The 13,233-nt window shown below is 53.0% G+C and overlaps 1 protein-coding gene across 2 annotated transcripts in view; it reads right to left on the bottom strand.

Annotated features, from left to right (window-relative positions):
• Positions 1–13,233, bottom strand: part of GNG4 (G protein subunit gamma 4) — a 60,079-nt gene that overhangs the window by 19,892 nt on the left and 26,954 nt on the right. For both annotated transcript variants that reach the window (XM_044236543.1, XM_044236542.1), the window contains exons 2-3: positions 8,018–8,111; positions 3,347–3,455 (exon numbers count right to left, since the gene is read on the bottom strand). In XM_044236543.1, the coding sequence (XP_044092478.1) occupies positions 3,347–3,445 (99 nt within the window). In that variant the 5' untranslated portion in view covers positions 3,446–3,455; positions 8,018–8,111. The remainder of the gene's footprint in view (positions 1–3,346; positions 3,456–8,017; positions 8,112–13,233) is intronic.

The following is a 13,233-nucleotide window of genomic DNA, read 5'->3' as shown; positions in this document are numbered from 1 at the left end:
CATCCTTCCCATGTCACAGCCTCTGCCCCCTCATTCCCATCACTTTCCACATGAGTTCAGTGAATTCTAGGAAGTGCCCCTCACCTCCGTCATGTACCTGTCCTCTGTCACTGACCCTCCAGGCTCCTCTTGTCCCTCTCCTCTCCTGCACTGACCCCTCATCCATTCTGGAAAGGCCACTTCTCCCTGGTGACTTTCTTCCTCTTCCCTCCCTCCTCAAGGCCCTTACTAGGGTCAGTGCGGAGTGTTCTTGATGGTTTCTCTGTCTCTCCAGATTCTGTTTTTATCGTCTGGCTAATTGATAACAATATACACCTAATTTTGCCAAGAGTTGCATCAAGTAGACTCTTTCCCCCAAAGCCCTGCTATGCCTCAAAACAAGAGGTGTCTAAACACCTTTTGCACGAGCTTCGCACCCAGTAAGATGGCTATCATACAAAAAATAAGTGTTGGCGAGGATGTGGAGGAAATGGAAGTTTTGTGTGTCATTGGGGGTGTAGCCTTCATGGAAACCAGCGTGGTGGTTCCTCGGAAAGTTGCACAGAGAATTACTATGTGATCCTGCGCTCTACCGTCTGGGTATATGCCCAAGAGGACGGAAACAGGGGACTCCAAACACTCGCGCACCTTTGTTCACAGCAGGACTTCTATAAGAGCCCAAAGGCAGAAGCAGCCTGAGACGATGAGCACCATCCCCAGGTGAATGGGTCGGTGAGAGGTGGGACGTGCAACGGAATCTTCTCTGGCCGTGGAGGGGAAGGGCATGCTGACAGACGCTGTGGCATGGACGAACCCTGAAGACACGCACCAAGTGAAGTGTGGACAAACACTGCACGATTCTTGTAGGAACGAGTTTCCCAGAACAGTCAAATTCACAGCGACAGAAAGGCTGGAGGTTGGGACACATTCCAGAGAGGGACGGCGGAGGGGACGGCTGCACGAGCCTCTGTGAACTTCATCCTACTGCGCTTGCAGATGGTTCCAACAGCGAATTGCACGTTATGTGTATCTTAGTGTATTTTTTTAAAAAAATAAATAAATGTTCAAGGTTGGGTGAGCAAGGGGAGAAACCCTACGTGTGACTGCGCAGCTACAGTGGGCATGCTGTCCCTCAGGGCCACCTCTCTCGTCAGGAAGCTCTGGGTTCTCTGTGACCCACACCCAACGAGGCCATCGGTGGCCCCTCCCCAAACCCGCCCAGAGTCGGAGACGCCTGCAGGGAGCCCGCTGCTGGGATCCGGCAGCCGCGTCTCTGCCACCTGTCGCCGCTGGAACAACCTTCCCTTCTGCTACCATCTAACGAGCTCTACTGAGTTGGTTTATGATTTCTCCTCGTTCTTTTTGAGCCTGTGCATGGGCCTTTAGTGACTCTGGAAGAGCCCTTCACTGGGGGGACATCCGGTGACTGTCTGGGTGAAGGTGATGGTTCCTATCACGGGTGAGGGTGGAAGGTGACTGTCACACGTGTAATTTTAAATAAATTATACAAAATTTATCTTCCTGGTTAGACTCCAGGCACGAGAGCTGTCCCATGACCAAGGCCGGTGCCCACGGTCTTTCCAGTCTCTGGCCATGGAGCTGGACAGTTGGGCTCTAGCGTCGTTCTCCCTAGTGTCTCCCACACGGCCTCGCTGAGTCCGCTCCCACTTCCTGATGTGTCTGCCTCTGTGACCCAGCTCTGCCCGCGGCTCCCGTCTACACGTCTGTCTGCGCCTCCCCCGCACCCCCGGCTGCCTAAAGCGGCGCCCTCTGCACGACCCGCAGCTCTTCCGGCAAGTCCAGCTGCCCCAAATGAGCCATGCCCAGCTCGCGCTAGCCTTCCTTGCCCCCCGGGTACCACCTCTGAACCAACTACCGGCTCCTGGCTCCGCCGGGCCTTCTCTGAGCCCGCGGAGGGGGCCGCCCGTGCGTCCTCGTCCCAGCGGCGCACCAGTGCAGAGCGGACGTGTTTGTCAGAAGAGCGAGTCCCCCCACCACCCTGATCCTCTCGGAGAACGTCTATCCTGTGGATCTCATTCTTAGATCCGTTTCTATACTAGTGGGGCTCTCCCTCCTTTACCTGTGTGGGTTTTTTTTTTTTTTTAAGATTTCATTTATTCATTTGAGAGAGAGACCGTGCGCATGAGCATGGGGAGGGGCCAAGAGAAGGGGAGAAGCAGACTCGCCGCTGAGCAGGAAGCCCGATGCGGGGCTCCATCCTGGGACTCTGGGATCATGACCTGAGCGGAAGACAGATGCTTAACTGACTGAGCCACCCAGGGGCCCCTCTCCCTCCTTTCGGATTGTTTGGTTCCTTGCTCTTTGCTGAGCCTAGAGATGAAAGAGATGAAGGAGTGATGTCTAATTTGTAGCTGATGTCTAATCAGCACCTGCAGCATAGCGGCCCCGAACAGTACATGCGCACTTATCCCACTTGTATCATGTCGTATTCCCCCCTCGCTTCATGTATCGCTGTGTCACTTTCTGTGCTCGTTTACGGCCCCCTTGGATAGCTCGAGCCCCAAAGCCCCAGTGTTCTCACAACTGTCCCAACAGAGGCAGGAGCTGATGCTCTCTGGCCGTAATTCCAGCAGGAGGGGAGGTCTCAGTGCCAGGAACCTCGGGGAGGGACTGTCTGCTCTGCCAGGAGAAGGCTTTAGGGGTCACCCATTGTCCCCAGCAATTTGTCCTTTTTGAATCCAGATGCCTAGGCAAGACCCCTGTTCTGTGTGCCAGAGACCCCTGGACTTGAGTTTCCTGGTGTCAGACTCCTGACAGCTGATGAACCCACACAGTATCTGAGAGCTCCAGGCTCTGCCTGTCCCCCTGCTGGCTTCTGAGTGGCATCTGGAGACTTTAGGTGGTTTCATCTTGCTTCGGCATGAAGGGATCTACACTCATCAGTGCAATGAACGTGGTGAGAGGTGCCTGGCGCTTCTCTTCACTTTCCCCAAAGGGACGTCTGATAATGTGGCCCACGGTTCAGTGCCTCCCTCCCAACAGCCCCTGTCAACATACCCAACAGAGTCTAATCTCGAAGTCACTGCATCGGGCAGGAAAACGATGATGGATCTCACTGTCAGACCCTCTCGCTTATTGGCATGACAACAGAGCAAAATAGAGCTGAGAGGAATACTGGTCTATTTCTGGCAGCTCCTTATGGAATTGGTGCACACTGTGTATTCGGCATCATTTGAATCCTTGAGCACACTTGGAACTCGGAGGCAAACACTCATTTGTAAATGTTACAGCTGCCAAGGTTGGCCGGCGGCTCGGCTGGGTGACAAGTTAACTCTCACAGGGAAGTAGGAGGAATGCTGGGAGCTGGGTTCTGGCCAGCGGGGAAGGCTGGCTGGCGCGGGCTTACCTTGACCCTGTCCATACAGGCTTCCATCTTGAGCTGCTCTACAGCCTTCCTGGCTTGCGAGATGCTAGTGGTGCTGTTGTTGGACATGACTTCTTTCATTCTGCTGCCCCTGAAACAAGCAAAGTTGACTGGTTGGAAGAGGCTGACCCTCCTCGCCGTTCTCCCCTCTCCCACCACCTACAGCTTCTCTGTCCCAGCCGGGGAGCATTGGTGAGAAAACCCTCCCTCGACAAGGGAAAGACCTGCTTCTCTAGAGTGATGGGAGTGAGACGCTCAATTGTCAAGATGGTCTCAACGGTGGGTGGACCATATGGTCCCAGCGTTGCTTTACTGCTCCCATGACCGTAAGTAACACCTTAGCTTTTGTGCAGTACTTTGTTGGTAATAAATCATTTTCTTACACATTTGTTCATTTACTCTTCTAGCAGCCCTGAAGGTTGGCAAAACATATTAAGTAACGCACATAAGAACAAATGAAATTCTGTTTTGTAAGTAAAGAAGTGCAAACCTCAGAGAGGTTTTGCAAGCCAACAGCTAAAGTGCTCACGGCCAAACTCTGTGGATCCTGAACCCAAACTCAAAGCTGGGAAGCCCAGCCACGGGCTCTTTCCACGGTTTCATGTGGCCCTCTGGCAATCCACTGCTCCAAGTACCTGTTTCCCCTGGAAACAACTGCTTTATTATTAATTTTAATTTGCTCTCATTCCAAAAACCTTACAGACTCTGTGCTGGGAGTTTGTTTTTAAGCATTTACACACATACATACACATACCCCTATCCCCAGCATAGATTTTTTTTCTAGAAGAAGGAAGAAATTCCCCCGATCAGATTTGGAATGATGCCACACGACTACGAAGAAACCTCTACAATGCTCACTGTTCCACAAGCAAGCATCGGTTCCCGCATCGATCTCCACAAAGATGCCGTGGTTTCAGGTGCCCCAGCTAATGACCAAGTAGTTTTACGTGGAAGGGGCCTGAGAGCTGAAGATGGGCCACACAGGGAGCTTCCAAATGGCTTCCAAAGGCACAGAGGGAGGCGTGAAGAGGCCTGGCCAGCATGGCAGCGCACACGGCACGTGCTGAGGGTTCAGCACATTTGTGCTAACGCTGGTCCTCGTGGGGCATGGCGGCCGTTTCATGTGTCCTCGGGAGACTTTTCAAAAAGTAGAAGTCTCTTGTTATAAGATACAGAGCAGCTGCCTTAATCAGAGCTTGACAAGTGTGTGTTCTTATCTTGCTTGGGAACTTCTACTCAAGAAGAAGAGGAGAATCAGGAGTAGCAGGGGCTTGGGGACCCAGCAAACAGCCATCTGCACCCCACCGTGGAGAGACATGCTGGCATTTCTCCATGGTTTCAGGTCGGTGCGTGTCCCTGTGCATGTCCCCAAGCCCGAGTGCCTGCCTTGGGCCTGTGTGTGCGTATATGGCTGTGCCCCCAAGGATGTGTGTGTTCATGTGTATCTGCGTGCCTGTGTGTCCACAAAAAAGGAAGGAGGAGACACACACAGGGTTTCCAGCCCTCTCCAGCCTGATGCACGCCAAAAAGGATCCGACAATCATTGTCTTCAGATCCTGAATCTCCCTTCCCATTCCAGAGCTCATCCTCTTTCCTCCTGACTTTGGGCTTTTAGGAGTTACAGAGGTCACCGAAGAGGGGCACAGGCACGGCTGAGGAGAGGGCAGCTGCGGCCAGGGTCAGCAGGAGAGAAGAAGGAAGATACAGGGGAAGGGCCAGGGCCGGGGAGGGGGGGGTCTCTGCACCAAGAGTGTGCGGGGGTGAGGATGGGGGTGTGTACGAGGGGGCGGCGCGTCTGCACAGGAACTTCTACCCGCAGAACTGGGGCCGCACAGACGGGGAGAGGCCCTCACCCTCCCCCAGCCCCAAGCTGGCCGCATGGAGCGCATCGATCCCACCCAGTTAGTGTCCCGTTCTTCCCCGTTGATGAAGAGGCGCCCATTGTCAACATATCCCACTCTGCAGTGCGGAAGAGCTCTGGCTGAAGGCTTAATATTGGGGAAGATCCCACTGAGCCGAGTCTGGGTTCTCGCATCCCAAACATAGGATAAGCTGGCGGGGGCGGGGGTGGGACCGGCTCTCCAGCACCAGGGACGCATGGACTCTTACCCCTGCCACGTCCTCTGTGTCCCCTCCAGACCAGGGGTGTCCACATCTCCAGTGTCACCTCTGAGCCTTCCTTGCTCACCCCCTTACTCTTCCTCAGCCGCAAAGCACCACGTCCCTAGTGTCACCTAGTGTCACAGTCACCTAGCAGACGATCCAATGCATGGTCACTCCCTCCCAAGAGTCGTGTCTTTCCTGCCATGTAAATCCAACACCCTCCCAGGGAAGGGCTTCAAGATGCCACTGCAGAAAGCCCCCATGTACCAGCACTGGTGCCCATGACACACAGGTGGCCTTCCTGGGTCCTCGAGGCCAGCCGCCATCCCACTCCCAGCCCTGGTCACCCCTTGTTTTCCTTCCTTGTTGGGGCACAAGAGGAGAAACCCCATCTCTGGCTGCACTGACTGGGTCTTGCCATACTGGCCCCTGGGGAATGACCCAGGACAAAGACAGGAGACACATGGGGCCACCTGCCCAGAGCCCCTAGCCGGATGGACCTTGGACATTCTGCCTCTGAGCCTCAACGCTGGGAAAAACTATTCTTCACGGCTGAGGCCCCATCCTGCGGCTGGAAGCCCCTCTTCATCCAGGGCTGACACTGCACATGTGGTGGCCTGTCCCTCCTCAGGGTCTGCCCTCTCACTCACCCCTCTTTCTCCTGGAATGCTGGTGTCCCTGGGTGCCCTCTCCTCAACATAGAGAAATATATTTATGTCTTTTCTGTCACCTTCAAACAAATAGACAAGAAAACAGAAAACCCTCGCTCCCCTTCATTTCCACTCTTAAGAAAAAAGGGACAATGGCAGATGCCCATAGAGGACCCCGACATAACTCATGGTGGAGGTGCAAAAGGTAAGGCCAGAGCGCTCCCTTCCTGGGACACAGGATGACAAGCCTGTTCCGTTCCATCTCCTCTGTCTGCTCTGTGGCCCGTCGGTCCTGTCAGACCCTCTCACAGGATGTTGTTCCTCATGTTGTCCTCCGTGACCCTTATGGTATCATGTCCTTACATTCATGGTCTCCCTCCAAAAGGCCAGTAAGCTTCCTCACAGCAGCACATGTACTCAGGACCTAGACTGTGACAACCGCCCCCCACCCCCGCCACCCACACCTGGACTGCAGTTCACAAGCTCCCGAGTAACTCAGGCATGGACCATAGGCGGAGAACGGCAGCCGGTTCCAGATCACGTGTCCTCTTTCGTTCCTTTTGTTCGTCAGGTCACCTTGGTTCCATGCATCTTCAGAACACCAAGGAAGTCCTTTAGAAGATTTGGTGGCGGTATGAGTCTCTGGGGATCTTGCTAAAACGCAGGTTTTGATGGAGCGGGTTGGGGTTGGTCCAAGCGTGTGCATTTCTACCCGGCTTCCAGCTGCTGCTGGTCCGTGGACCAGACATTGAATAGTGTGGCTCTGAACGAATCCCCAGATGTTACTACTGGAAGGGAACATAGAGGTCCAGGCCCAATCGCCTTACTTTTTACATGAGGAAACCTATTTAGGGAGATTAAATAACTTGATTTGATTGAGCCACTTCGTGGAAGTGGAAGGAAGCGATTCTCTGGTGTGGGTCCCAGCGTGCTGCCCCTCCCGGACCTCGTAAGGTGTTTGGGGCAGGATTAGGGTTTTTCCCCTGCCCCCTGGTCTATCCTGTTCTCCCAGGACAGACTCCCTGTCAAGTGAACTTGAACTTTGTCTTGCTTGGGACTGAGAAGCCAGGGGCTTCCCGTGTGGGAGGCAACAAAACCCGGGGAGACCAGCCGGTACTTCTGCCAAGTGGAGCTGGCGGCAGCTGAGTCTCTTAGAGACGAACCACAGGAGCGCCCATGACGCCCTCCCTCCCCGCCAGGCCAGGCTGCTCTTAGCGTCCACCTGGGTAACAACTGCCCTTTCGAGGCTATCCAGACCCCGTTCCTGCATGAGAACTGATGGACGCTCTCCACATGCCTGTGTGTATGTGGGTCCACATGGACCCGAAAAGAGAAACGGGAGTAGAGTCAAAGTAGAGATGAACAAAGCCAATGGGCACGCAGCCTCCTGGAGAAGGACCAGCTTAGCTGTTGACTTCAGAGAAGACGAGGCAGATGGGAAAATGAGCCAACTGCAAGGGACAGAGGCCCTGTCACTGCCCCCGTCAGGGAGTCCTTTCCTTTTGGGTACACGGGAACCACCTCCCCCACAGACAGGTTTCACAGGGAGAGTCTCTCGGGCTGCGTCCTACAGTGTGCAGCTCAGGGTCTGGCAGGAGGCGGTGGGCAGCGCAAGGCGCACACCCATGGAGACGGTTCGAGTCCCCACCCCATGTCCCCCAACGGGGGCACGTCCACTCACATTCTAAGACAGGCTTCATAAGGGCTGGCCCTCTGCTGTGGCAGGTGGAGAGGGAGACAGGATGGGGACAATCGCTAGAAGAAAAGTGGCAGTGGGAGGACGCGGCCCCACATCAAGGACCCTGCATGACCTGCCTCCCCGCAGGCCCCCACAGGCACTGCTGCCAAAGACAGCAGCTCCTAGCGGACCGTGCTCAGACGGGACATGCCACTTCCTCACCAGCTGAGAGGCGGCACAGCGACAGGCCTGGGCAGGGACGGGCTGGCGGTCGTCAGCGGAGAGGTTGGTTCGGGGCTCCCGCCTGGAGGCTCACCTAAAAGTGCAAGCAGGGTCAGGTCAGCAGGTGTGACGAAGCCAGTGTCCCCCGAACTGCCCGCCTCCCCACGGCCTCTGCTGGCAGACCACACGGGAGGGGGTAGCCCCAGGCAGGAAGGGGAGTCCCAGTCTGACACCGCAAAGTGGGAGCATCTTGGGGCCACAGGCTGCCCTTGCCCTCCCTGGCCTGGACGTGGGGAGGCCTCCCCCAGTACCCTCCCCCCGCACCCCGCTTCCAGCCAACTTCCACCAAACAGTTTAGAGGTCTTTCCTTATTACAGAAAGTGAGGCCGACTGTAGAAAAAGGTGAAGAGAGAGAAAATTACATCAAAGGAAATAAAAAACAACGATAAGGCCTCTTCCCAGAGATAACCACGGTTATTCCTGTGCTTATTAGAAATAAGCTGATTCCAACCGAAGGACGTTCAGCACAGAAGAGGTGACTCAATTGGGTGGCTTTAAGGCTTCTTTAAAGTCAGGGACTCTGCGGACAAAGAACTTGTTGCCTCCCTCCTCTGGAGAGGCCAAACCTTGGACAACAGGCACATCCCCGTGGGGTGTCATTTACACCCCACCCTAGAACATCCATGTCCCAGAGATCCCAGGGTCCCTGCAGCAAAAATAAAGTTTGGCCAGCAACAGGCTGGACTACAGGGAAGGATGTGTGTAGTCCTGCTCGGTGCATTTTTCCCAGCCCACTGCGGAGGGTACAGCAGTTCCCCGCTGCGAGTTTCCCTCACTCCATCTTCCAATGGGAGATAGACAGACAGACAGACAGACAGACAGAAAAGTCCTTGAGAGGAGGCCTGCTGTCCTATAGGGGCAGAGCCTAAACTCTGCCCCCTACGCAGATGACTTTAAAGCCAGGCTCCAGGAGTCTTCCCTGCCCATCCTCTGGACAGACATGAACCCCTGGGGAAGGGAGTGTGCGTGGGGGGCTGGGGAACAAGCCGCCAGACCAACCCAAGTCCCCTCCACACCCTGCCCTTTGCTTCCTTCAGTTATCTAATCTTCATTCCTTTTTTTTTTTTTCTTAAGATTTTACTTATTTATCTATCTGAGAGAAAGAGTGAGTGAGAGAGAGGGAGCACAAGCAGAGAGAATGGGAGAAGCAGACTCCCCACTGAGCTGGGAGCCTGATGTGGGACTCGATCCCAGGACCCTGAGGTCATGATCTGAGCTGAGGGCAGACGGTTCACTGACTGAGCCCCCCAGGCATCCCTCTAATCTGTTCTGAAGTCAGGTGTGCTCAGGGGAATGCTCTCTACTCTGTCTTGATCCTTAAAAGGAAGGCAGACAGATGTTCCTCTAGTGGGTGTCACATCACAGTTCCTGCAAATGTCCTACAACAAATGCCATAAACAGGATGAGAAAAGCCAGGTGAGAACCAGAACAATACACAGAGGGCCGATGTTTGCTTTATGAAGCAGATTATGTATTTTGTCCCTGGACACATCCGGTCTTAGAGGTCAGAGGCTTCGTGCAGCAAAAGCTCTTGCCTGACTCCATGAAAAGCGTCCCTGGTCCTAGGGGTTGGTCATTCTTCTGCTCCTTCCTTTGGAGGACCACACTGCACACCAGCACAGTAAAGACTCTGATGAGTCCTGCAGGAATGAAACCCGTTTACTCAACCCGTCACTCCCCCAAATGATTGATTCAGGAACATCCCAGGTTTTGTTTTGTTGCTTTTCATGGAATGAGGCATCTCGTACTTTTTTGTCACAAGCCGGGGTGAGCGAGTGAGACAAGTGGCTGCAGCGGCTCTGCCTGCCCCAAGGGCTGGCGGGATGGAGAAAAGCAGGGCGCCTGTGTACCATTCTCCAGGCCCTTGTTCTTCCCCAGCCCATTGCGGGGAAGGTCTCCCTCTCCCAGTGGTCCCTGAACTGGCTGCTGTCAGCACAACCCAGGAGCTCAGTAACCCCAGGCCTGGCTCTATCCCACTACAGTGACCCAGGACCTCTGTGCCCTTTGCGGGCTTTCCGGGGATTCGGACACCTCGAGTTCTCAAACCACTGCCCAAGTCTGTTGTTTCTGAGACTTTGTTGTGCCCTGAATCACCTGGGGCCACTTAAAGATGAGAAATGCGGGTCACACCCCAGACCACAGAAGTCACACTCGATCGTGTGGCTTTAAGGCTTCTTTAAAGTCAGGGACTCTGCGGATGAAGAACTTCTGACTTCCCAGGTACTGCCAGTGTGCGAGGCGCATCTGAAAAGACACAGCTCTGGTCTGTGTCTACACTGTTGCTTGTCAAGCTCAGGTGTGCATGTGATTCACGTGAATCTCAGACTCTCATTCGACAGATCCAGGTGGGCCTGGGCCGGACCAGCCTCTGCAGCCGGGGAGGTTGTTAGAGATACAGAACTGGGTCCCCCCCAGAACCTGGGAACCGAATCTGCACTTTAACCCAAGTGATTCATGTGTAAGTTAGAGTTGGGCGGGTTCCGTGCTGAAGCGGGGGGCCTAGGGCCGCTGTATCAGGGACCCGGGGCCAGGGTGAAGAGGCTTTATTGGAGATGCAGGAGTCAGAGGTGGGAATGGAAAAGTCGCTATTCTCCGGACCCTTGTGTTACCCACACTCCCAGCCCACCTCCCCACCTTCCTTCAGCCGAATCCGTGGCTCCGGTGGCTTGGAGAGAACAGACGTTAGGAAAGGACGAGCACTTCCTCTCGTCCCCTTGGCATCTGCAGAGCATTTTTCACCGGGCGCTTGCGGCGTGTTTCAGAAATCAGCCTACCAAGCTGCCTCGGGCCCAGAAGAAGCTTGAGACACCTTCCCAGGATCGACGCTGTTTCTCAAAGTGAGGCACATGTTTGGTGCCGACAGGAACTTGGCTCCTGACCGGCCTCCTTGATCTGCTGCTAAAAGAAGCTATTTCTTACCAGCAGTGAATATGCTGCCATGATGTTTTCAGAAGCGTTTCTTCCCCCTCAAACAGAAAAAAACCATGCTCATCTGTACACAAAATGCTGTGGTCTTGTTGTAAAGGCCTAGAAAGATCCACCATGGGACCACCAGCTGGCTGGGAGGCTCTCGAAGGTAGAAGCTGGTTTTACTAATGTCTGCGTCCCCAGGATGAACCCAGGACAGGACCACTGTCCACGTGCTGATAACTGTGACTCATGTAGGCACGAGAGACCTAACGGGGGTGTCACAACAACGGCGCTGATTCGCTGTCCACGACTTCTCTCCTGTTTCATGCTTACATAGAGCTAATTCAGCTCCCAGTTGTGAAGTGTAATGCCCTCGAGTCCTTCATATCTGCTGATGGTGTGGTGCTGGGCCTTGAGGAACCCAAATCATAGTCTCTATTCTCAGAGAGCTTACAGTCGGGTAGGGGGTGCTGCACGTTGTTCAAGCAGTCGTGCTGGTGAATGATGGGAGCACGCAGTTCTTGGTGGGTCCTTAACCACAGAACGTGACTTGGCCTGAAGGTCTATGTTGGTTTCTGTGAGTGATTCTGAAGCCACAAAGAGGAAGGAGACTTGCCTGCCCTCACAGAGCTCAGTGTCTGAGGGGAGAAGGTGAGTAAGTAATGGTGATACTTGGGGCTGAACCCATTCTCTCCTTTTCTCATAATGACATAACTGTGGCCCATCATGAGAGGAAGACGGCGGAGTGGGAAGATCCCGAGCTTACCTCTGCCTGTGGACACACCAAGGCTGCAACTACATGTAGAGCAACTCCCTCTGAGGATTACCTTAAGCCTGATAGAGCAGACCTTCCACAGCTAAAGACATAAAGAAAAAGTCACATCGAGAAGAGCAAGTGGGGCAGGGACAGAGTCTGATCACGACCCACACCCCACACTGGTAACCCACAAGCAGGAGGGATATCACAGGCCCAGAGGTCTTTCCTGAGGAGCAAGGAGCAAGGAGTTCACACCCCACACAGGGCAGTCCCTGCCCTGGGAATCTGCACCTCCAGGAAGACAAGCCCCCAATATATCCGGCCTTAAAATTCAGCAGAGCTTAAATCTGGGGGAGCTGAGTGCTACAGGAAACCAAGACTCTGCTGTTAATCTCATTCACTCTGAGAACCAGCACTTTTAAAAGTGCCTGGGTTATATGTGAAGGAGACTTTTTGATTAATTTTAGGGCATGTGCCAATGGGATAGGGATCTGTAGGAACTGTCTCTGGGAATGGATATGCTGACAGGTAGCATTTTTCTTGCCCTCCTTCCACCTAAATGGCAGTATAAGAAAAGAAAACGGTATGCATGAAGGAAACCTTAGAAATCTATCAGGTGATTTTCCAGCAGAAACTTTGCAGGCCGGAGGAAACAGCAAGATATCTTCAAAGTGTTGAAGGGAAAAATACCTGCAACCAAACATACTCTACCTGGCAAGATCATCATTCAGAACTGAAGGAGAGAGCAGTTCCCAGACAAACAGAAGTTAAAGAGTTCATCACCAGTAAAATGGCCTTATAAAAAATGTCAAAAAGTATTTCTTTAAGCACAAAAGAAAAGGTTATAACCAGAAGTTAAAAAAAATTATGAAGGAAAAAGTGAAAAATAAGAAGATGTAAAATATGATGTCAAATATATAAAACATGGAGTGGAGCATAAAAATGTAAAGCTTTTAGAATGTGTTGGAATTTAAACAACCATCAACTTGAAACAGACTGCTATATCTCCATACAGTGAACATATGAACCTCATAGTAACCACAAACTAACAATCTATACTAGTTACACAAAAAGTAAAGAAAAAGGAATCTGAGTGTAAGACTAAAGAAAGTCATCAAATCCGTAGAGAAGAGAGCAAGAGAAGAAGAGAGGAACAGAGAAGATCTACAAAAACAACCGGAAAACAAGGAACAAATTGGCAACAAGAATCAACAATTACCTTACTTTACTTTAAATTACCTTGAATGTACATGCACTAAATGCTCCAATTAAAAAACATGGGGTGGGGTGCCTCGGTAGCTCAGTTGGTTAAGCAACTGCCCTTGGCTCAGATTATGATCCCGGAGTCCTGGGATCAAGTCCCACATGGGGCTCCCAGCTCCACAGGGAGTCTGCTTCTCCCTCTGACCTTCTCCCCTCTCATGCTTTCTCTCACTATCTCTCTCTCTCAAATAAATAAATAAAATTTTAAAAAAAAGGGCACAGAGTG

This window comes from Neovison vison, chromosome 2 (genome assembly GCF_020171115.1).
Source record: "Neovison vison isolate M4711 chromosome 2, ASM_NN_V1, whole genome shotgun sequence".
NCBI lineage: Eukaryota > Metazoa > Chordata > Mammalia > Carnivora > Mustelidae > Neogale > Neogale vison.
The sequence above is the reverse complement of the archived record's forward strand: the minus strand, read 5'-3'. Positions and strand labels throughout refer to the sequence as shown.